Source organism: Leuresthes tenuis, unplaced genomic scaffold (assembly GCF_036924035.1).
Source record: "Leuresthes tenuis unplaced genomic scaffold, fLeuTen1.0.hap1 SCAF_5, whole genome shotgun sequence".
Taxonomy (NCBI): domain Eukaryota; kingdom Metazoa; phylum Chordata; class Actinopteri; order Atheriniformes; family Atherinopsidae; genus Leuresthes; species Leuresthes tenuis.
Window position 1 is genome coordinate 9559567 of NW_027325359.1, and position 24847 is coordinate 9584413.

The following is a 24847-nucleotide window of genomic DNA, read 5'->3' on the forward strand; positions in this document are numbered from 1 at the left end:
CAAGCAATAAATAAAGGGACACGTCACCATTTATTTGTTTGAAATGTATGAAGTGTGTAAGATGTACATGGTCATGGCCACAGAATGTGAGCACGTATTATTAGAAGATACCATTATGAGTAAACACTGCATGTTCATCTGTGATGTACAGAATGTGTGTGGGGCAAAAGATGTATTTTAGAGACAATATTTGTGTTAGGCTTACTAAGGCCTTTGCAGCATTTTATTACACAGCAAAGTTGAGCTCGCGCTGTGGAAGAACAGCACCATTTTTTAGACTGAAAATGTCTGTGTGCACTTTGTTTTTAACATTGTTTTCAGTAGATTTTGAGAACTTTGTGTCTATTTATTATGGAGATTGTCTGTAAATCCAATCACTCCTCTTACAGAATTTCTGAATAGAACTGGCAAAGCAATGAGCAGCAATAGGGTTTATTGTCAGTAAACACTTGATTTACGGTGGGTTTGTGCTTATGAATGCTGACAAAATGTGTCCCGAACAACAAATGTTACACATTGAACAAGATAGTCACAAAGAGCAGGTTAAACTTTCAGAGGCCAATTAATCCCTGAAGCTCAGTGTGTTTTATGTCAGCTGACACGATATAGCTGAAGAAGAGAGCAGTTTTTAATAGTTTTGATAGTTGGTCAGCAGTAACCAGACCAGTTTTTAGCAGAATTTTTTTTTCAAATGTGTGTTGGGAGGCTAGCATGGGCATGAGGATTAGGAAAAGACTTAAGTTTGTCCTGTTAGCTTATGGCCCTACACAATTATTCATAATTGAATACCAGATGAGGTCATTTTCAAATAACAAAAGCCTTGGAAAAAAAAAAAAAAAAACTTCAGGAATTCCTATGATGGATTCTTGGTAAATCATTAACGACTTCAAATGAGTAGTCACTGCTAAACTTCAGCTACTTTTGGATGATTCCCCATACTGCATGAAGGCTTATTGATGACACATTAAGGGAGAAACATTTTTAAATGGCTTTAGAACATTTTAAATAACTGACAAGATGCTGTCAACTGTGAAAATGCTGTTTTTATGTGTACATAAATTCAGAGGACTGAATATCTGTGAGAAAAAAAAATGTTTGAGGGGAGTATGTGAATGACTGAATGAGTGACTTAATCTGTCTTTTATGTGCTCTCTTTGGTATGTTACACCATGTCAGCTGATGTTTTTTTTAAATAAATGTGTAAAATCAACTCCGTGCATGATTTATTTTCAAGTATTTCTTAAAGTTGGACCCTTTTTAATTAATCAGTAAATAAACACAGATCCTTTTTCAGTTTGAGTCTGAGGGTGAGTCCTGGCTTCAAATAAAGGCTCATATTTAATTTGATTTCATTTACAGTGGAGTACCTGGGAGATACAATCACATTTTATCCATATGCACAAAGGCTTTACATTTTTACATAAACTGTGACACAAATATACAAATATATAAAAACAGACACTGGGCCTCTAGCAAGAACCAGAAATGAGCAAAATGAGAGACTTAATGATTTTCCAACTTTCACCAACTTTCGTGCATTTGAAATCATGGTCAGTCAGCGTGAATTTTACACATGATACGGACATGAATGAGAATCAAACAATCCACATACGTCATCCAAAGCAAAGCAATTACTTGGACTCATTGCCATTTTACTGCTATATCTTTCAGTACTAATGGACATTTGCACCACCTACTGCAATACTTTCTCTTTAGATGTCTGTGTGGTTGTTAAATACCCACCTCCCTCCAGGAGCTGTTTTTGTTTCTCACATATGACAAACCATTTTTTGTCTTTTGTAATGATATTTGCCTCCTTACTAAATTTGTCCAGTTAATAGAGTTTGACAACTAACTGAGAAGTACGATAACGTGGGTCACTATGTTCTTGCCTGAGGCCAGCTGTTCTGCATTGTTTGCCGCTACATACATACCGCCACATCAGAAAGACCACAACACTGACAACATTGAGAGAAAAACACTGTGACATTTTCAACCGTGCTCCATGATCCTTCGAACGAGATCGTCCCATTGTTTACAGTGCTGCAAAAGAATCCATGTGAGATGTAAGTACAAGTGCTGTAGTTCCACAACATAGCGAAAAAGATTACACACAGTAAAGAAACCGCAAGCAACACAGGTTTTGTTCAGTCAAATTAGCTATCATGAAGAACTATCTTATGAATCATTAAATTCATACCTTTTGAATAAATCTTGACAGCAAGTTTGAAAGTTTGTCTCCGTGGCATTGAAAGCAGTTGTGGTAAACAGCTGCACACAGTCGAGTGGAGGAACAAAGAGAATCCCTGAGAAACGAAACAAGAGCTGCTTTTAAACTGCACAGAAAAATGCTCTATAGATGCATAAATACAAACTCTTGAGATTTACCTGCAATACACGCATTGACAAGAGATACACAAGTCCCTGTGACCATAGCTCTCAGTACCAAAGACGAGATGTCACTTCTTCTTGTTGGGCTTATAGAGGCTATGAGAAAAGAAAACACTGTTGTGACTAAAATGGAACTGTGGGTAAAGGGAGAAACCATGAGAATGATAAGAAATACTCACACAGGCCTCCAATCACAATGCCCAGTGAGCTGAAATTGGCAAACCCACAAAGAGCATAGGTAGTGATTGTTTCTGACCGAACCTGAAACAAGAAAGAACATGTTCATCATGCTATATAGCTAGGACGGATTTATGCACACTTTGAGTCATTGAACTCACAACCTTTACTTACAGATATCCATTGTCTTTCACCTCCAATTATTTCATCAAGTCCATTTAGTCTGTTGCTCTTCAGGTCAGATAACGTCTGATAAGCCACAAACTCATTGAGAAAGAGTTTTGTGCCAATTAATTCAGCTACAATAAAAGTCTCATCATAAGGTATTCCCATCATGAAGGCCACGGGCATAAACACATATGAGCAAATTAACTGGAAAAATAAGAAAGGTTGCGGTCAGGGGGATTTTGTCAGACAGATTCGTTCAATTCCCTGTTAGAAGAAGACAAAATCTGTAAGCAAAATGTAAAATATCACATTCTACAACTTAAATTGGATACTAGAATATCAAAATAGCAATAGTCATCCGACCTTTGTTTTAACATACCTGAAAAGTGAGTGAAGGATATCCCACCATACCTCCTAGCCAGCTCAAAGCCTGATTTATGAACGCCAGGATAGCAAGAAAGGCTATAAGATTAGCCGCGATGTTCGCAACAAGACCTACTGATGCAGACGCCCCACTGCTTGCAGCCTCCAAAATGTTCCGTTCATCACTAATATTCAGAGGGGGGCGGTCAATTAATAGACTGGAGTAGAGACAATACCACCAATGCAGTGAAAAATAATTTAAAATTATACACATACCCACAAGACACTTTGATATTCTTCTCTGATCTAAAGGCACTCTCTTCAGTCTCAGGATAAGACAGCTTAGACATAGCCAACGCACAAGGAGCAGCCATCACAGAGGCTGCTATCAAGGAAGACGCATCAATCTGTAAAAATGCAAATAAAATATCACATAATTCAAACAAAATATCAAACAATTCACCAGAGAGACACGTGACAACCATTATAAGCCAATTCAAATCAGCCCTCATTCTCTAAATGTTTTAATCTTTATGCTTTTTTCCACATATTTGATAGTGTATGTTAGATCCAATGTTGTGTAAAATAGAGTAAAACATTTTATCTGCATCTGTTGTTAAAAAATTGGGATGGTTTACATAGCTAACTACAGTTAACTATTTAGCATTTGAATTGGTCTTGACTTGTTTCCTTATTTTTGTTTCTTCATTTCAGTAGTTCAGAATATAACCTATAAGCAGAATTACTCAGGTATGGCTTTTGCTTAGTAAAAGCATTTTAGATGCCAGTAGCATGATTTCTTCTTATGTTTAAAAACCCGATTTAATTAGCTCTGATTGAAAACAAAAAGTAACTGTATCAACCTGGTACAAGTTTAGGTCTTATCTAATCTAACTTCCCGTTATCCTTATCTCCCCGAAGGAGGAAAAAACAAATATTTCTTGTGCTGTACTTAAAGGTTTAGTACACTTTCATTTCAGTCTGTACCTGCTGCAGCCAAGTTCTAAATGTTCATCCTCCATCAAAACCTGGGATACAAAGTCCTTTGTGTAACAAATAGCACAATGAAAACGTTTTAAGTAACAGAAAGCACAATCCAGATCTATGCACTTCAGACTCAAAAACTCAAAAGAAGATAGTCGCAGTTTGGGAACCAGGACAACAAAATGTATCAAGGGTCACAGTTTATGGATCACTTTAGAACCTCCATACAGTTTATGTTCCTACAGTAATAAATACACAGTGTTCTTCTAAAAGAGTCATTCAATACCACATAACTTGAAGTTCAAGTAATTGGCCAAAGGGAAGCCCTAATATTACCATCAGCAAAGGAGGGAGTCTATCTTAGAGCAATGGAGTAATGTTCCAAAAACAGAGAATAAAAAACAAAGTGTACTGAAGTGATCCTGATGGCCACTTTAGTCACCTGAATATCTTTTTTTTTTGGCATTTGTCTTTCCTTATTATGTGTTTATATGAAAATAATTTTATCTCACCCCAAAGGAGATGAATGCTCCCATGACACTGCCTGCTATAGTCGCAAATCCACCAGTCATAACAGCATGGATCTCAGAGTGGGTCATGTCCTTCAAATAAGGGCGAATCAGCAGCGGAGCTTCAGTCTAATGTACACACACATACACAGACATACACACATAAATGTCAAGTAAACATGGATTTGCTTTCAATAGTTATTTGTGATTGCTTTGTCTATTCAAAAGATTTATTCAAGAGTGTTAAAGTGTTCGCATAGTTGGGAGGCCTTATTGGGAGTACCTGCCCAACAAATATATTGCCTGCCACACTCAAGGTCTCTGTGGGAGAGGTTCCCATCGTTATCTGCATGACCCATGCGATCTGTGTAGACAAAAAACACATGGCTTTTGGTCAGGTTATATTACTGGATATGCAAGGAATGCATTTACAGACCTAAAGGACCTATACGCTTTACCTTCAAAATGAGCCATTGCATTATTCCCAAAAAATAAAGGACTGACATCACACTGCTGAAGAACACAACAATTGGCAAAGCCTGCGGAGAAACCACAAATCTGAAGTTAAACACATTCAAGCTCAATCATTTAGGATATCAGCTGAGAGCGAAGATTTTTCCATTCACTCAGACACTTACTTGAAATGCAAAAATATCTGCAATCAGGTCCCCAAAAACAAACGATGACCCTGCTTTGGTGTAGTCAAGGAATATCTGTAAGGGTATTGCAAAGGAATATTACTCATATTAATGCATGATATGTGCAATATGGTGTAATAAATATATAATAAAATAATATGTTCATATACATACTATATTATATATACATATATATACACATATATATGTGTGTGTGTATATCTATATTATTTCCATATGCTATTTTCATTATATTTATATACATATATAAGTTGAACTATTTGATTATATGAAATTGGGGTTTAGACTGTAACCGAATAATCTTTTTTTTTATCTAATCTCCTTTTATTGATATAGCTTAATGTTACCTTTGAGTTTAAAAAATGAAATACCTGCACTTGTTTTCCAAGCCAGTTAAAAGTTACAAATCCAGGCTGTGTTCTTATGACAAAAAGGCCAATACAGAACTGCATCCCAAGACCCCAAAACACTGGCCTCCATGATACCTGCAAAATAAAGGAGTTGGCCATCTGTGTCATCATAATCGAGTCTCCATAAAGTCCAGTGTTATTACAAGGAAGCACATAGCCAAATCGCAAGCATGATAGGGAACAAGGCTAAATAATATCCAAAGTCTCAGTGAAACAGACAACAGATAACATGGCAGATAGCAGCTAAACATGTTTCATAACAGCTGTAATGTAAGTGAGAGCTTGACTCAGGGAAAAACTCACCATTGCCCTGTGTGCTGAGAAGAGGAACAAAAGCACAATGAACATACACACACCCCCGAATGAGATAAGCTGTTCAGGACGCTTGCTAGTGTCCAGAACAAGCCACACCACAAGCAGGACCACAGCTGCCAGAATGAAAACCCTACAAAACAAACGACAGCAGCACATCTTCACTGGTTAACCGGGTAACATGTTCCATGATAGGTGGCCTGCTATCACACAGAAGATAATGGAGCTGAAAACATTAAATCCATTCACCATTTTAACCATTTTAAGTGGGTTTTGAAGCATCTGGCTGCAGGTTTGAAACACTGACTGATGTTCTCTCCCATGTATTCCTTTAGTAGTTCATATGATTTAGCAACGACTGCCAAACTGGTTAAAACTACAAGAGCGGTGGCCCTCTGGAAATCCAATACACATGCTGCAATGAAGTATGCCACATAACCTACAGAGGAGAAAATGGAATATGTTGAGATTATTGTTGTAATCTTCAAAATAAAATTTAAAAAAGGCTTACAACTTCGGTGTGTACAGGACACCCTACTGAATAAACTCCTTCTGTATAAACACTTTAAGAGACTTTAAGACACTTTAGACTATTACCTGCTCCGAGTATCCCCAGGACAATGTATTTGAGGGTTTTAGAATGAGCCTTGACGTAATTTTCTGCATCATTAATTGGCTTGGAAACTCGGCTGTGGCACAGAACAAATACATCAGAAGTTAAGTCAGTCTGGGATCATCATTATTCTCTTGAGTGGAAACAAAATGCCTTCACTGTAATTACAAAAGACATATTCGCCTAAACATTCCGTTTGATTTAAAAAAAAAAACTAAAAAAAACAATGGTGTGAAATATTATCAGTGCTTTGTATTTAATGCAATCAAATCTCAACGGTCACACACACAAGAGGAATACAAGAGAAAGTTGTGTGGATTTTCTGTTGTAGGTTTGTTAATACACATGCAACATAAAGAAGATCAAAACTGCACAATCACAATTCTGTACACGTGCCCCCAGGACTATCACACCCACTATAAAACAGTTAACACTTTTGTATACAAAGCATAGATTACTCAAACTGACAGACCTTATGTAAGATCCCAGTCCCTTTTTAGCCTTAACAGGTTGACTTTTAATGCTGCTGGTCTCAGTAGTGACGCCCTCCTGGGGGGAAAAGAGGCATTTTATGGAGGAAAAAACACACAGAAGCATTATGATGTATCTTTTTTTTTTTTTTTTTTTTTAAAGATAGTAATATTTACCTCCATTTCAAAAGCCTGGTTGTCAACGCCAACTCCATTGGCGTTCTTCGCATTTTTCAGGTGGCCACCGTTTCGTTCCACTGAAAAACAGAATCATTGTTCACTTCTATCCTGCAGCCCGTGGGAAAAGCAGCTTCAAATCGATCATGCTGTAACACCAAACAAGTAAACTCCGCTACAGTGTACTCCATGAGATAAAAGAACCTCAAAATATGTCCACAGAGTCCTGAGGCCTTATCTTGTAAAAAACGAAACACAAAAAACTTCAACTCACAACAGCAAAACAAAGGGCTAAATTCAAGGAAAAGCAGAGCTAATGGCTTACTCATTGCGTGTGCTCCTATGCCCAGCAGTCAAATGCTAAGCTTTAAAACACACTTCAGGTAAATATACTCTGCCCTCTACGAAGCATCTTATTATTAATTAACAGAGCCACTTTATGGGCCTGGTATCTCAGTACATCACAGAGGGAGGAATCGGCGTCATTCCACTGAAATGTTATAATGTTCCTTAGAAATCAAAACATGATTCAGCACCAAACTGAGCATGTTTGATATTTTTGCCAGATTGCTCAAACCACAGATCAAGAGATGTGGATTTTCTGACAGATGTTTTCTAGCTGTTATTTGATAGTTGCAAAATCTTGAATGAGTTCATGTGTTGATTGCGTGCTCCACCCAAAGTCCCCTGATTGCAAAGAAGACTTTCTAAAAATAAATTTGTCTCAAGCTTCTGAAACATCAACATGATAGCTGAGTGGCCATTGCACAGGCAATATGATGACGTATGATTACATTTTACATTTTAAATGGTGGTTTTCAGGCTGATGACAGTCAATGAAATAAAGTTAGAATAAAACCAAAGTAGTTGTCCTGTCCTGTCAAGAAATATGGCACATACAACTGTATTTTACCACTGGAGAAACCACAGTATTTTACACACAATTCCAGCATTTGTGCCATGAATGGCAGCTTATTCATGCTCGCTTTTTGTGGGTGAATGCCAGCAATGTGAAATCGACTTGACGTTTTATGGCTAATTCTTTTGATTTATATGATAAGATTTAGATCATTGGGTACTGGATGAAGACTCAGATAGCTTTAGTGTCAGATGTACCTGTTATCTGGTCAATTAAATACGTTGCAGTGCAGTCTGTTTGTTGTTTTTCTCTTTTCACTGCTGTTCAAATTTAGATTTCTATGCCTCATAAAAAAGTTTCTTTCAAAATACAGATACTCTGTGGTTCATAACGCTGAATGTGGGCGTGACGCGTCTTGAAGAATATGACAAAGAATAAGCCATGCTTGTAAATGGGTCCTCTCGGTGTCCAGTTAATACTTCTGACTCCATCAGAGAATAATGACCTGTTGGCAGATTAAGCCACACATCATTAAATGCTGGTTCAGTGACATGAGATGTTCTTTTTCTGCTCATCGTCACATCATGAAGCAACAGTTGAACAGCTCAGGTGTTGCAGACAAGTAATAACCACTTTCTGGATGCAAAAATGGGCTACACTCGAAGGAAAGTGGCTACGATACAAAGAACGTCTAATTTCTAAAATATTGAAATTGATTCATATCTTACCATCCAATGAGTCTGTTAAAATGTGTAACAATAGAACAGAATAATTTAGTTTCATCTCTAGAAATAATATATGATTTAAACTGCACCTTATATCCGGTCTACACTCCACACTTCTGTACATAGTACTCATTTTATTATCTATATTTTCTATGCTTAAAGTTAAGTATATTCCTTTATTTTGGTCTAGTTATTCAGTTGTGTGAGGGGAACTTGCAAAGTAAGAATTTTATTCCCCAGTGTAACCACCACTGTGTTTATAATGAACTTCATGAATTTCTTGAATGTTGAATCTAAATGAGCAAAGTCAACTCGTAATATTTCATAAATCCTTTTACTTCATTGCTTCAGTGTGCTATCTTTAAATAGGGTTTCCCTGTCTGATACCAAAGCTTGTAAGCTATAAGCTTGTGTGTCTGCAAACTTAGCTTCCCTTTTTGATAAATTAAATAATTTATTTGTTTCTTTCCAATTGCAGGAATTTACAAAATATATTGTTTATTCCCTCAGTAAAGTCTTGCAGGTTCTTAAAAAAATAGCTCCATAGGTTATGTCCAGATGAAAAGGTTTCTAAAACTGAACCTGTTGCTCCTTATTTAATAGAACAGGTGAAACTGAGCGGCTCTTAAAGATACACATTGCAGAAATCCAATTGCACATATCTAATGGCCACCATAGAAGCTACTCGCCACCATAGAAGATTACAGACATTAAGGAAGGATTCATGGAGTCCAGTTGCCACAGGAAGGAATGACTTCCTTATTATCCTCATCCTTATCATCTTATCTTTCTCCATGATGCCAGTAATTCATAAAGCATTCAGACTGATACACGAGAGTAAACTGTAGCGCTATGGCCTGGTGTTCTTTATTTGCCTCAGTAAATATAAAGTGAGAACAATCGACATAATTGGTGACTGCCAAAGAGGATTTGAGCTTGCTGCTATCAAGTTTATTTTAAATTTAAAATTATTTTGATCGGGCTCAACATTTGAATCCATACTTAAATATAAATGTTACATCATGACTTTGAGTTGTGAAGAGCCTGTACGTTTATTGTTTATTTTGAAAGAGTCTGAATTTAATTTAATTTTGACTTGAGACTTTCACTGGACAGTGTCCAATATAATGTAAATTGTGTTATTCCGTACAGTGATTCGTTTTTGGACAAGTTATCACAGCATTGTGGTTTTGTTTTGACCAGATTTTTAGTCATCCACCACACTGGACGTGCAAGTTCTTCGACAGATTAATAAGAAAAAGAATAGGCTTACATTCTACATTGTATGAACAGACAATGTAGAAGGGTGGTAGGAGCAAATATCCCCAGGGATTCTTAAAGCTGTCAGTTCAATGGTAGATGTGCACTGTATATACATTTGAACTTGATTAACATGAGGCATTTTCAGCCTACTCATGATGCCTGCTTACAACACAATTTTAGCATTTAGTCAGTTGACCCATTAAACAGTCTTTGTCAGTACCTCTGGTCTGTAAGACAGCGCTGAGGGCTTGAACCGACTACTACAGGAAAGGGAAAACCAAGTTGACGTTAGTAGCTTTTAGCATAGCTGTTAGCCTAGGTTAGCTATGAAACCCTAAAGCAGCTCAATCTAACTGGTGAGCACTTAGCGCCCACGGTTAAGTAGCTATAAAACTAATTTATTAGAGCATTAAACATTGTTGGATCAAATGGTAAGAGTTATGTGCATCAATAAGTTCCCATTTAGCCGCTCAGCTAAATTATTTGCGCGGTAGCATGTTGCTAAGATAACTTGCTAACTTGTCTTGGCTCCGATGTGTGGCTGTAATGTTAGCTGGCTCCTGTGTTAGCTACTCAGACAACTTTCGGCTAGTGAATGGATTGATTTCAAACAATGACAGCAGCCTAAAAGTCTGTATTAAATGTAACAATGCCTGCGTTTAATGTTGATGCATGTTTTGCCACAAAGTGGAAACGTTAGCAGCTGAGACCCACAACATATTTGTATATGCTTAGCATGTTGGCTAAAGCTAGTACTAGTATTGAGGACGTTTTCCAACTAGAAAACTGAAGTTATTCAATAACCACCTTCTATCAACAGTTATTTAAGCTGCGACTATAAGAAACGGTATAAAGTTAAGCTAGATGTTGACCATACTATATATATTCTGAATGTGTTTTTAGGTTTATGAGAATATGCAGCCATGGGTGACATGAAAACCCCAGATTTTGATGATCTTCTGGCAGCCTTTGATATCCCAGATGCCACAGGACTGGATGCCAAGGAGCCTATCCAGGGGAGCCATGAAGAGACAGAAAATCAGCTGAAACACGCAGAGATGTGTCTGGATGACAGCTTATTGTGCAATCAAGCTGTCACAACAGCAGATATCCCTGTCGTTAGTGTTATAGTCAAAAACACAAGTCGACAGGAGTCATTGGAAGATTTCAGTGACAGGCTGCACTCAGAACCAGCATTGCAGAATGGATTCAGGGGACAAGATATTGGCATTAACCCTGCCGAGTCGAGTAGCACTGGCTTTTCCAAATCATTTGAGTCTGCTTTGAATGGGGAGAGTTCAAGAGAGCTACCTGGAGAAGCTCCTGTTCAGCACAAACCTGATGGAACGCCAGTATTTTCCCACTCACATTCACCTTTTAGTCCCGTGTCCAGTTCTGATTCTGAGGACACTCTGTGTGGTAGAGCTGAAATACTTTCAAAACAAGAGAGGCCCAGTTTTCCTACAGCTCCGGTACTGGTGGAACCATCTGTCCCAGACAATCAAAACCAGATGGACCTTTGCTTGTTCGATAGCTGTCGTAGAGACACTCAAGGGAGTAAGAATAATAATGACCGCAGTGAGGAGCCCTCTAACATCTGTGTCAGTAATGACATTGAGAAAACATTGAGAGAAAGCACATTTCCCCCTCCAAATGGTAACCAGAACTTTATTGAAACCAACTGCAATTCAGGGAACAAAATGGATGCTTCTGCCTCTTATTCGCCTGTCACATCTCAGACATCAAAGTTGTCCCCTTGTCTTGAGGCTCTGGTTGCTCTGAATTCCAGAAAAGATCCCAGTGAGCAGAATAATCCCAGAGAGTCCTTGGCAGTTCAGAATGATTGCATAAAAGCAAGCCCCAAGGTTCCCATATCCCCAAGAAGCCCCAGAAGTCCACTTGAAACAGTGAAACGGTTAACAAAACCCTCTGATAGCCCTATGAGCATCTGCAGTGATAGCAGTGGGAAAGCATCCCCAGCAGTTGTGTCTGGGTCACCCCCAGCTATACCCAGGGTCAGAATAAAGACAATTAAAACTACGTCTGGGCAGATCAAGCGCACAGTCACCAGTGTGCTACCTGACTCAGAAACAGATGAACTTCACTCTACTTATGAATCTTCTCCATCACAGAGTATGATAAGTGAAGATTCTTACTGCAATGCATCTCCTCATCAGTCTCAAAGTCTCAGCTCTTACGTTGTTGGGATACAGACTAAAAGCAACCCAGCTAACACATCTACGCCGAAGGTTTTACACAGAAAGTCCAAGGTAAACTCTGAGGAAAGAAGGAAATCTACAACAATATTCCGTAATACTAGTGGTCATGTGAAAAGATCTTCTGCACATCAGGGGCGGAAACCAAAGAGAGGAGCATCAAGAACGGGTCCTGCAACTAACACAAACTTCCTTCCAAAAGCAGTGCACTTAGCAAGTCTAAACCTGGTTCCTCACAGTGTTGCTGCTTCAGTAAGTGCTCGGTCCACCTCTCAGCAGAGTCAGCACACTCTTTCCTCTACTGTGTGCAGCACTGTCCCTTTGGTGCATCAGGTCAAAACAGCCAACCCTTTCCCACGCACATCTATCCCAAACACAGCTGCAGGAACCTTAAACAGACTATTGAATAATGCAAACCCCGTCCCCACGTATGTGCCCAACTTAAATCCCCCTCCAGAGAGCCACATAAACCTTCCGCCGCACGGCTACTGCTGCCTCGAGTGTGGAGACTCCTTTGGGGTCGAGAGGAGTCTCGCCTATCATTACAGCAGGAGGAGCGTTCACATAGAAGTAGGTTGTACACACTGTGCAAAAACCTTGGTGTTCTTCAACAAGTGTGCCTTGTTGGCACACGCACGCGAGCACAAAAACAGCGGCATGGTGATGCAGTGCACACAGCTCCATTTGAAACCCATATCAGAGGAGAACATGTTTGTACCTCTGGGTTCGGAGCCGGTAAACGCCGGCTCCTACAGCTCGCCATCGCTCACACCTAAAAGTGAGCCCGTCCTCCCCTTATATCCAGACAGTGTCATTCGGCACAGACTCGGTTGTGTGGAGTGTAACAAGCAGTTACCCGACCACAAAGCGCTGGCAGGCCACTACCAGAAGCTGTCTGAAGACGTGGAAGGACTGGTGAGTGGATGTTTTGTTCAAAGTAAAACTAACCTAACTTCTATACATATACTGTGCCCATAATAATAATAATTATTATTATTATTATTAACATAATGAAGCCCAGTTCGCTTATCTGTTGTTAATCATTTCCAAACATAACGTGAGGTCTGTGGCTTTGGTGGATCAGCTGTTTGTATGTTTAATTTTGAGAGTTTTTTCATGTTTTACATTTTTCCTCATTGTGCTTCTCTCTTCTTTTCTTTTATCAAAACAGATTTGTAAAGTCTGCTCAATGTTGTTGCCCAACAAATGCAGCTTCAGAGCCCACCAGCGCATCCATGCACACAAATCCCCTTTCTGCTGTCCCGAGTGCGGCGCCCTGTGTCGTTCTGCAGAAATACAGAAGCACGTCAGGGAAAACTGTCTGCATTACGCCCGCAAGGCTTGGTACAAGTAAGTGATCGAGCAAAGGACTGATTCTCACAGTTTACAGGTTAGCGTGACAATGAAACGGCATTTTGTTTCCTTTTCCTCCAGATGTCTGCACTGTGATATGGTGTTCAGAACCCTGCAAGGGCAAAAGACTCACGTCGAGGAGAAACACTGCGAAGTCTTTTACAAGTGCACCGTCTGCCCAGTTGCCTTCAAGACCTCTGACAGCTTTGAAGTGCATTTGAAAAACAAACACAGCGCTGCGAAACAGTCGCCTCAGTGAGTTGACGTCCCGTGACCTGCGTGAAAGTCTCACAGTTCTTTTTTTTCTGTTGTTTCTGATCTGTTGCTCTCTTCCTTTTGCAGGTTAGTCTTTAAGTGTTCGTGCGAGGCAGTTTTTAAGAAAAAGCAGCTACTTTTTCAACATTTCCATCAGAACGCCAACAAGCGAGTTACATGTGTGTTCAAGTGTCCGGAATGCAACTCGGTCTTTCCACAAAAGCGGCTGTTAATGCAGCACTTCAAGGTTAGCTAAGAATTTCTGTCATATGAGGAATTCTTTTGTAAGTTTGTCAGTTTGAAAAATAAACAAACTTCCTGAAAATGATCCTTTTGGTTACATAGGATACGATTCTTCTAATCTTGTATATTTTTCCCCTCTTTCCCTTCATGTTCTGCAGGCTGTGCACACGGGAAACATTGCAGCAGAGACAGAAAAGGACACTAAAGAAAAAGACAAGGCTGACGGTCGCCCGGATTGTCCGTCTGTCCAACGGCAGAAGACACACGACCCTTGCAAAAGTGCAGATGCTGCCAGAAAAAGGTCCGATCAGACCAGCAGGCCTCGCGCGAAGCCCAGCGGCTGGACATGCGGCGAGTGTCTGCAGGGGTTCACTGAACGAGAATCCTACGTTTCTCACATGAAGGTCAACCACGGAAAGGTAACGAATCCTCCCGCCAATGTGTGTCGTACCGAAACGTGTCGCAACAGCTGCACAGAACAAGAACACACCTAAAAGAATAAGAAAATGAATTAGGAAACATTCACAGAAATAAATAAATGCGGAAGTATGAGGACAAATCGTCATTTTAATCATTTGGATTTAGGATGATGCATTTCCACCCTGCCATCATTATTTCCGTGATCACTAACTGCTGATTTCTGCGTCACCGTGCGCCCTCAGACAAATCCAACGCTGGTTTCGGTGTTCTACAAATATTGTGCCGCTTTCTTTCCTCTGGATATTCTGCTCCTACGCGACCCAATAATCCCAATCATCCTCTTTGCTGCCGCTTTCTTTCCTTGTACGAACAGTCGCTGCTTGCTGGTATGCTTTATAGACGTTTGCCTGTCCCTCATCCTCAAAGCACACGAGTCCCTCTTTTTGAACCCCTTATCAACAAGAGACCTGCAAACGCTCAGCCACCCGTGACATTTTACAAGCGTTATGATAAAATGTACCCTGATGATGTGATCGTCGGGGCAGTGTCTGTGCACACAAAGACGAGCTTAAACTGCAGCCAGTTTGGAATGCACGCTCATCTGCGGCTGGACAGAGGTTCACATGTGGTTATTGACAGTGAATGGAATAAAATCACAGGCAGTTGCACCCACGTTCTAAACTGTCGAAATGATGGACAGCTCACAAAGAGTCCTGTGAATGTTTGAAATCCCAAAATGAATTTAAAGAAATCAGTCCGTTATTTAGTTAAGGTGACCCCCGACACACTGGTCCACACCATAATCCCTGCACTATTGGCTTCAGCTTCAGTTTGGCCTTTAATGAAAAATGAATCTTTGACATCGAACCAGACTATTTGTTTGGTTGTAATGAATCAGTTATAAGTGATAAAGCCATACATTTACAATAGCTACTTGTTCGTAGATAATCAGCTCATGAGACGAATAAATCCAACCTGCCCACCTTGTTCCATCAGACTTTTTTTTAATTTCATTTTTAACTTTTCTGTCAACAGTCGATGAGAAAGTATCCCTGCCGGCACTGTGAGCAGTCGTTCAACTCCGCAACCAGTCTGAGAAGACACATTCGCAGTGACCACGATGGGAAGAGGAGAATTTACACTTGTTGGTAAGTTTGGAAAACCTCTAAGAGGGAACACGTCACTCTTGTCACGGTAACACATTCTAATTGGATGTTGTCCTCTACGCTTTAGGTATTGCACGAATACCAAGACAACTTTCACAACGAGTGTGATGTTGAAGAACCACATAAGTCTTATGCACGGCATTAAAAACCCTGATCTTGGTCAAATGCCCAAAACATCCATCCAGGAATACAAAAAGTCTGTGGGCAAGGTAGCTATTTGTCTTTTTTTTAAAGAAAACTAATTAGAAAAAACTAACTACAGTAACAACTAAAGTGTGTGACTGTGATTTTCAGGGATTTGTCTCGGCGCCACCTGCTGTGGGCGTGCAGGCCGACCGCCGGGATCCCGCTGGTCTCGAGGCTCCTTCAGCTAAACGTCTCAAAACTCAGTTCCGCTGTTCAAAGTGCGGTTTCATCACAGATGACCGTGCGGAGTTCCAGCAGCATATACCTCAGCATAAATCGGACGAAAACACTCCCCAGTGCCTTCGCTGTGGCCTGTGTTTCACATCTCTGCTGTCTCTCAATAGACATCTTTTTATCGTGCACAAGGTCAAAGATCCTGTGGGGAGGGAGAGAGAGGAAGAAGAAGGAGAGCGGAAGGAGGCAGACGCCGGTGGAAAGAACCGTGACCATCGACCAGGTAGATCAGGAGAGGCTGACCATCATGAATTTGGACTTTCACCACAAGAAGAGTCAGGAAGTCCTCACTGTGCTACGACCACAGACTGTCATGCAACACTGAGCACTAACTCGGACACAAGTAGTCTATCTCCAGTAGTGAGAGTCCCACCAGCCGCTCTTTAAGCTTTTCAGGTGAGAGCAGACACGCACCTTCCCAGAAACGCACATTCAGATGTGCTCGGTCCACTTGGTATGTGTTTACACAATCTCTGGTTCGCTCAAATTTAACACCCCTGTGATTCAAGGACATGAACTGTCCAGTAACTTTTGTTTTCTGAAGGTTTTAGGTGCTATAAAGCTTTGGTGTCTCCCGTTTGAACGTTTTTGCCATTGACAGGCAGTGCAGTATATTCAAGCGGATCCATGATATTTGATTAAGAAAAGTATTTTTCTACTCATTTTTCATTTACTTAATTTAACCTTGCATGCTGGTAATAATCGCGCCTTTCAGGTATCACATTACGCACTCACATTATAGCTTCCCCCCCCCCCCCCAAAGTCCATCCATCTCGACAGGACGCTCAGGAATGTCTGTTAGTTCTATCGATCGGTGTGACAGTGAAGTGATGGCTTTTCACCATTGGAATCAATGGTAATTAAATTTTCTTACATTTTTGTGCCACGCCCCAATGACCTGAATGGGGATTCGTGTTCGAAAACGTTGCGCATGACTATGTTTGCAAATACTTTGCGGTTCAAATGTTGTGTTTTTGTTAGCGTTCAACACAAAAGCACTCCATCACAAGACGTTCACGATTCATTTGAAATTGATGACGGTGAACACGTGATTGAAGAAGTGTCCTCTGAAACCACATACAGGTTTGAAAGAGAGCGTATTAAAGTCAGACTGTGAACGAACGCTATATAGTACCTATAAAAGTGCTTTCTATGTTTATAAAACCTGTTAGATAGTACGTTGGTGAACATGTCCCCGAACGTCGGAGGTATCACATTTGTTTTGCAGCAGTATTGAAAATACCTCAAATTGCCAGAAGTGTTTTTTTTTCTTTTGTTTGTTTTCCAGCAAGTGAACGTCAGTGTCGTGTCAAATCAGGGTACGTAGTCTTAGGTGATCTAGAGTAGGTGAGAGAGTGAGGATAAGCGACACATGAGCGGGATGATGTTTTACAAATCACAGCCTGGTTCACACACGGTGAGTTCAGTGGGATCGGTTGTTGGAAAGATGGACGCTTCTCGCTTGCTGTGTTCTGATTTGTGAAGCAGCGCTTTTTGTTTGAGGTTGCCCACATGACGGTTCCTACCTCCAATGGTAAACGGCAGTGATTGTTAAACATTTCAAAGGCTACGAGAAGCTGCAGTTAATCTCAGTGCAATGTAAAAATAAATATATATATATATATATATATATATACTTATATATATACAGAGTTTATAGTGTGTATTATCCCGCATTATGAAATTTTATAAATTATTTTGGGAACGACATTAAGGCTTTATGGTCATATTGACTTATCTGACAAGTGAACTTTTCTATCAAAGTGCTGTATGCGTCCTTAAATCAGCACACTGCAGCCCTTTTTTTTACCTGAAGAGGCTTAGAACATGTTCACAATTTCCTCTTTTGTAATGCTTAACAGGTATTTGTACTTTTGATACCGTGTACGGGAAGGACTTGTATGGGAAAAGAATCTTGTGTACATAATGTTACCTATTGAAAATGGAAATCCCAGCTTTTATTAAGCCATTACATCTGTTCAGCATGCAGTGGCCCCGTGCCTTGCTGTTACGTTTACGCAAAGTACTTTCAAATAAACTGGTGCATTTAATTACATGTGTCTGCTCGGCCTTTTTGTCGTGTGTAACAGGAAAAAGTGTTAAATCCGCTGGATGTGACGGACGCAAAGCGTTTCGTGGTATTTGGATGTGACAGCTTGTGGTTTTGAAGGGAGCTCACGTACCTTCCAGCCGTCACAAGGCACTTAAAACGTGCGTCATGCGTCCAATAAGCAACAACCACAGATGGCTGACCTCATCCCATTAGAATATTAAGCCCACCCTATTTCGGTATAAGTGTTTGGACCCAAAGTAAGAGAACAGCAGAGATTTTAATTTAAACGATCAGCTAATTCATCGAGAGGCACTATGACAACGAAGATCTGCAGAGGAGGCTTGCTGTCCTCGTTCATCCTTCTCTCTTATATTGCGATGACAACTTCAATGACTCTTGACTTGACTGAGCTGAGAAATAAGATTTCAAAGCTCAAAGTGAATCCAAGAGGGAATCTTTGGGCAACAGGTAAGAAAATGCACACTGTGCTGGCAAAAATATGTTGTTTTTTCTTCTGAAAAGTAGTTTTTAATAGTTGCGTGGGGGGTTTGTATGTTTTTGTTCTGAAAGGGCATTTCATGGGCAAGAAAAGTGTTCTGGACAGTTCCTTCAGGGAGTCTGCCTTTGAAAATACAAATGGTCCTTATGAATCTGAAGCTAGAGATGTCAGTCCTGTGAACGAAGCGGAAGACCAGCAGGCGCTGCTGCTGCTCATTCGGATGCTGAAAAGTGCACAACAAAAACGAGAACAGACCCTGGACATGTCAGTCTATCATCACTATTAGTATTATCATTATTGCATGTGTTGACGTTTAGTCGGTAATTGTTCCATCTCTCATATTTTTCCTGTTCGTGCAGAGAGGGAGGAGATCCTGCTTGAGGAACAAGTAAACCAACACTTGTTACACCAAATTTGTAACAACCGGACGTCCTACTGGAGCAGTTTGTTTTTTTTTTTTGTGAAAAATAAGCCTTAAAATAATTTACTTGTGATGTGGTTTGACATTGTTGGATGTTTTGTGTACCCTGTCTGTCCTCTCTCACTTTTTTTTTGTCAGTTAATGTGTACTTTTCCTTCATTTTAATAAAAAGAGCAAAGAAGCTAATTTTACTGAAGTGCGCGTTTTATTTTGTATCATTTATTTTTTCCACATTGCACTTCAAATATAATTTCAGAACATATTTGAAGTCCAATGCTGTTTGGGTGTTTATGGCGCCATCTGTTGGCCGCACCACGTATCATATCCGGGTAAATGTGGCAACGTGCGTCTCGCAGCACCGTAGCTCAGATCGTGTGTTAGCAAGACTTGATTATGCCCTTAATAGTGGTGTGTGGTTACCCCTGTAGTGGCAAAACACGAAGGGCAGAAGAGTTGAAGGCGCATTTTGAAGAAAGCACCGACCGAAAGGTCCATGTTGTTGGAGACGGAGCGCTAAGTGTTGATAGAAACAGTGTTTACGCAGGCAAGTTTAGCCAGCTGCCTCCTCATTCAGTTGCATATGTGTTTTTTTTTTTTTTTGTAACTTTCTTATCCTGCTGGAAAATCTTCTTAAATGTTATTATGTACTTTAGCTGTGTGGTGCACCACCGATGTCACGTTCACGCGCCTCCGCGAGCTGGAGCTAGGTTAGCTTACCTGGTCAACAGAGCCAAGTCACTCAGTAAAACCACCAGCTGTTTAAGCTGGCTTCTCTCTCTGTGTGCGACCATTTAAAACGCTACATGTCGAGGGCATTTGAGACCGTCTCCTATTACTTTTAGCCTCTTTAACATTTGTGGTGGCGTTAAATGGATGGTAGTTTGAACTGTAGTTGGCGTGCCACTGTCTGCAGAACATTCTCATCACATCTGGATGCTCCCTGATAGAAACCGGGATGCTGTGGCATGTGAAGTTGTTTTTTTTTTTAACAGGAGATGAGACCCACATATAATGACAAAATTTTATACTTAAGTTACAGTGTGTTGAGATATTGGATTTTACCTCAAATTCGAAAGATAACATTAGTAGGGTGGGACTCTGTAACTGGGATACAGGTGGGCACCTTATAAACTCTGCATGGCTTATCAGTAATTGTCCCATATGACAAATTGGAATCCCCAAAGAAACTGCTTTGAAACTCTTTCCTACAAAGTAACCCTGGCCTTGAAGTCCTGTGTGATCTAACCATGTTGGATGCATTACAGATTCTCAAAAGGAAAAAAATGTCAGAGCATCTTTGAAAGCTGAGGTAGAGAGGTGGGTTTTACACATCCGTGCTAGAAACCAGCATGGCACTGTCGCGCAAAGTTTGACTGATTCAACTGTTTGTTGTCTAGGAAGGTCAACAAGGACAACGTTGTTATTTTGGACTCATTAAATTACATAAAAGGTAAAGGCAGCAACACCACACGGTGCCGATTCTGTTCTAAATGCTGTGGTTCACGTTTGCATTGAAATACCTCACAGGATACCGCTATGAGCTGTTCTGTCTCACCAAACATGCACAGACACCACACTGCCTGGTAAGTATGCCCGAAGAAGGCCGTCAAAATTGTTGGAAACTGTTGTTCTCACAGCTCGAGCACTAAATGTCGTGTTTCCTACGATGCAGGTGCTCTGTTTGACGTCGCCTGAAGAGAGTTCATCGTGGAACGCAAACAGAGCTGCTGCTGCTGAGCGGTACAGCCAGGACGTGTGAGTGAGAGGCATCCACACTGAATAGGTGCAAGTCATTTAGCAGCTCAGTGTGAGCCGTTGTGAAAAGTCTGCGCAGTTTAATGCACTTGTTTTTTGTAACTTGCCTTGTCCTTTTTGTGTTCCGAAGCTTCGATGCATTAGTTCAGAGATTTGAAGCTCCAGACTCCAGGAACAGATGGGACAGCCCTCTCTTCACTGTCCTGAAAGATGACGCTCTTCCACTGGAAGCCATTTCTGATGCGCTTTTTAAAAGAAAAGCTCCTCCACCAAACCAGTCAACTCAGAGCGTAAGGACGTGCTCCACAAGCAAACTGGATTGAGTTTGTGTCGTGCTGCTAAAAATAATAAAGATGATTTATTCGTTTTCTCTCTCTGCAGCAACCTTTGTCTTCTGCAAACTTCTTGTACGAGTTGGACAAGATCACACAAGACGTGCTAATGGTAAGCCTTCATACGTGTGTCTCTTTAAATCACTCAGATTTTAGGTGAAACCCCTCTGTCTGTCACGTGTTTCACGAAGTGAGATTCAAACTTTGCAAAAGAAAAATAATCGATCGAGGGGTCATTTGTGGAGAAAAAATTCATTTTGAGTGTTTGTTTTTTTTTCGTTTCCACTTAAGTTGACAAAAAGCACCTGTTCAACAGTGTCACGTCAATATGGAGACATTTCTCTCCATATTGTGGACTTTCCTCCGTGAACATTAAGAGAAGCAGGTATATAAAGCCTGTTTCCAATGCAATACTTGCCACATTTTTCAACTGAATTCCACTCACGTCACCTTTCAGGTTGTAATTATTGCAGAGAAGCGCTGACACCTCCGAAACGCTGGCAGTGATATGAAAATATCTCAAACTTGACTTGCAACATGTTTCAAAATTTCTTGCTTCATATGCACTCAAGGAGTCATTTACCGTCTCATTGTGTATGTGTTTTTAGGCAATTTTTGATGCTCAGAAGACAAGTGTTCCTGGGGATCTTATCTCAGTTCCAGGAGCTACTGAAAAGATATCCTTTTGATAAACCATTAAATACCATCAATTATGTGTTCTGTTTTTTAAGACCAGTTCTGATGATAAGCTGTGAATGAGGTCAGACTCAATTAATTATCGCTCAGTTTATTCATTTCCTCATCATCCTCCTGGAGGAAGTCGCATTCGCTCTGAGATGAGAGGCAAAGGCCTCAACATTAAAGACTTAAAGGAGGAATGCGTGTCCATCATACGAAACCCAATTGAAGGTATAGCGACCAAGCAACATTAAAGGTCTCGTCTGTTATAAAGTGCTGTGGGTTATGTCTGGTGGGAAGGAACCAAACTTGGTGGCAGCTGTGCCGTGTGGCACCTTCTCAGAAGCAATAACACTTTGATTTTTCTCCTTTGAACATGTTGGTGCGAGCAGAGGCTAATTTAAAAGCACATTAGGTTCTGTGCTGGTCTGTCTTCAATTACGGGGGCCTGATATAAATGTGAAGTGACGTCAGTGACGTTCTGTTGTCCCCCTTATAGCTTTAAAGGGAAACGCTGCAGCTTTGAAAATCGTGTGGGTCAGCTATCGCCTCCGAAAAGCTCTGAGTGAGGCAAATAAGTTGGCTAACTGCGAAAAACAAATTAACGCCCTTAACCTGAAGTTTAACGTGGAGCTCAGCAGGAGCATCAACATGGCCGAGCTGCGCAAACTACGACGCCAGTTCATCAGCTACAGCAAGATGCATCCGACCGAGAACACGGGGCAGATTTCCAACATGTTTGTTCAGTATTTAAATAAAAGTCTTCATTGAAATGTCAAAGCATTGATCCCTGTTTTTTTTCTGTGATGAATAAATAGATTTAAATAGGTTTGGTTTTGGGTTGTTGTCTGCTTATGAATGTTTCTCTTCAGTCAGAAGCAACAAGCCAGACAACAAAAGCACCTCATTTTAAGAGGGAAATTATCTAAATCCATATCTATTGTTTACAAATGAATTCAGTAAACAAGTATTCGTACAATGAAAATATCCAGATAGCATCTTAAGAGGTTACAAAGATCAGTTTTAACTGATGATTTGTGTAAGGGAACCCATGTGAAGCTATATCACGTATTACGTGACAGAGTATTGATGGAGTAAAATACAGATTAACCTGTTTAATTATGTGAATGTTAGAGGTGAAGAGAACATTTTGGAATGAGTGTATTTGAAAGGGCTATATGTTCAATGAGGAAATGCATCAGTTATGAATAAGATTTATTTGAAGCTGCTATTTTCAAGGTCAACGATGACTTTCACGTTCAGCCCACTGTAGGATGTTTTAAATTTGTTGGCACTCTTGGTCTCCATGACTCCTTTTTGAGATTTCCTGATATTTATGCTGGTATTACTGACTTTGCAGCTCAGCCCCGTCTTAAGCGAGGGTTAGCCTTAATCCAAAGTAGCAAGCTTGGTCAACAAAGTCCTTGTTCAGAAGCTACTTACTCATTTAGGGAATTCATAAAAAATAAAATGTTGCTGAGTGAAGCTCTTTGACAGATTTTGTATTATGTAAGGGGATTATCAGAAAAGGGAAACAAGGCTTTTCATTTGCTTTGCTTGCAAGTTTCTCCGTTGGAAGTGTAAATAAAGTGTGACTTTGTGCCCTCCCAAACGCCTCAGCTTTTTAGAGAATTAATTTTCCTCGCATCAAATGTGCAAATATGTTTTATTGAATAAAAAGCAGTGAACATTTCAATTATCACAGTTCATAAGAAAGCTGCCTAAAGAATACAAACGTAGCAGCAGCAAGTAGAACACAATATAACAACAGTGCCTCAGAGGAGTGCAAGCAAAAATTCTGACAAGCTTTTAAAAAATAGTACTGCTATCAGTTATTATCTTCTGATAGTTTTTTTTTTTTTTTTTTTTTACTCAAAGTAACGGCAGTGCCAAAGATTCTGTCCCAGTGGCTAAAGAAGGGGGCATAGTTACTACTCGGCTTCTGGTGGTGCATGTCGTGAGCCGGTGCGCCGCCCAGCAGACCGAAAGGCAGCAGACGGTTCAGGGTCCATGGCAGGTCATAGCCTATGTGGTCCTCGACAGACATCCAAATACTGAAAACTGTCACGCACCATGTGGTCAGTGGATGACACTTCAGAAGTATTGGGTCCAGGGTGCTCCAGAACCCCACAGTCATCAGTTCGGTTATACTGAGCTGCTCAGTAGACCACGAGAACGGTGCCAAGTATTCATGGTGGATTGCATGAACCCAGCGGTAAAGCTGTGGATGCTTATGGTGTATAAAGTGCCAGACGTAGTACTGAGTGTCAAAGAGGAGAAGAACAGCCAGTCCATCAATAAACACCTCATACAGAGCTGGAGCGTCCTGTGGAAGCGCTGGTGCAGGCAGTATGAACATGCCAATGATTAAAGCTGGTAGAACAAAGACGATGTGATTATATAGAGCTGTCATGAAGCTTTTAGCCATCATTCCCAGCGTTGGCTGCCTGTCTGGCTGGATCTTGTATTGGTAGAATAAAGGCACCCTTTCTCCCAAGAGATCCAGTACAGCAAAAGGTAAACTAAAGAGGAAATAGCTGGAAAAAGCAAGAATGGCAGGAAGAAAAGGAGACGAGACAAGAGGCAGGTGGTGAAAAAGCAAATAATCCCAGAGTGGCTGCAGCAGACAGTCCGGGGCCCTGAAGGGCAGGGACTGCAGAGGGAGCTCACTGACGTTCAGCATCTCTGTGCGGGGCCACTGGTGGCTGCTGCTAAAAAGGCTTATGTTCAAGATCCAGCACCAAGGTCCACCTTTATATAGTGGGGTTCAACTGAAAGGACTTTGCCCCAAATCAAACAGACCACTAGCTTTTATCCGCCCCCCCAAGGCCGGAGACAAGAAAGTTTCATGTACAGTAAATGCATGTCAGCTGCATTTACAAGTTGCATCACCAAACAGGTTGTTGCTTAAATGTTAATGAAGATGTTCACGTTGAGAAATTAAATCTAATCTGAT

General features: G+C 40.6%; 5 protein-coding genes across 6 annotated transcripts; 3 read left to right on the forward strand and 2 right to left on the reverse strand.

Annotated features, from left to right (window-relative positions):
- Positions 1–444: 444 nt before the first annotated feature.
- Positions 445–7398, reverse strand: slc28a1 (solute carrier family 28 member 1). The gene is made up of 17 exons (XM_072385827.1): positions 7234–7398; positions 7059–7135; positions 6571–6662; positions 6223–6412; positions 5965–6106; positions 5623–5736; positions 5231–5305; positions 5051–5131; positions 4876–4956; positions 4596–4721; positions 3376–3506; positions 3116–3284; positions 2743–2940; positions 2571–2652; positions 2389–2487; positions 2201–2306; positions 445–2043 (listed from the first exon to the last, which is right to left on the reverse strand). The coding sequence occupies exons 1-17, from the start codon at positions 7237–7239 to the stop codon at positions 1923–1925; spliced, it is 1890 nt and encodes a 629-aa protein (XP_072241928.1). The 5' UTR covers positions 7240–7398; the 3' UTR covers positions 445–1922.
- Positions 7399–10362: 2964 nt separating this feature from the next.
- On the forward strand, positions 10363–18204 carry znf592 (zinc finger protein 592). Of its 2 annotated transcripts, none has more exons than XM_072385828.1 (9): positions 10363–10511; positions 10984–13211; positions 13468–13646; positions 13731–13904; positions 13992–14151; positions 14306–14566; positions 15603–15715; positions 15801–15942; positions 16028–18204. In XM_072385828.1, exons 2-9 carry the CDS (start codon positions 11004–11006, stop codon positions 16538–16540), a joined length of 3750 nt encoding a protein of 1249 aa, XP_072241929.1. In that variant the 5' UTR covers positions 10363–10511; positions 10984–11003; the 3' UTR covers positions 16541–18204. The 2 variants fall into 2 exon arrangements, with proteins under 2 accessions (XP_072241929.1, XP_072241930.1); XM_072385829.1 differs by having other exon boundaries at positions 10367–10436.
- Positions 18205–18264: 60 nt separating this feature from the next.
- Positions 18265–19294, forward strand: nmba (neuromedin Ba). Its single transcript, XM_072385830.1, has 3 exons — positions 18265–18674; positions 18777–18969; positions 19065–19294. Exons 1-3 carry the CDS (start codon positions 18521–18523, stop codon positions 19084–19086), a joined length of 369 nt encoding a protein of 122 aa, XP_072241931.1. The 5' UTR covers positions 18265–18520; the 3' UTR covers positions 19087–19294.
- A 165-nt stretch (positions 19295–19459) lies between these two features.
- kti12 (KTI12 chromatin associated homolog) lies at positions 19460–22671 on the forward strand. Its single transcript, XM_072385831.1, has 9 exons — positions 19460–19670; positions 20392–20443; positions 20524–20576; positions 20654–20709; positions 20799–20881; positions 21012–21171; positions 21263–21325; positions 21822–21890; positions 22519–22671. The coding sequence occupies exons 1-9, from the start codon at positions 19520–19522 to the stop codon at positions 22660–22662; spliced, it is 831 nt and encodes a 276-aa protein (XP_072241932.1). The 5' UTR covers positions 19460–19519; the 3' UTR covers positions 22663–22671.
- Positions 22672–23579: 908 nt separating this feature from the next.
- On the reverse strand, positions 23580–24594 carry ch25hl1.1 (cholesterol 25-hydroxylase like 1, tandem duplicate 1). The gene has a single exon (XM_072385213.1). The coding sequence runs from the start codon at positions 24572–24574 to the stop codon at positions 23720–23722; it is 855 nt and encodes a 284-aa protein (XP_072241314.1). The 5' UTR covers positions 24575–24594; the 3' UTR covers positions 23580–23719.
- Positions 24595–24847: the final 253 nt, after the last annotated feature.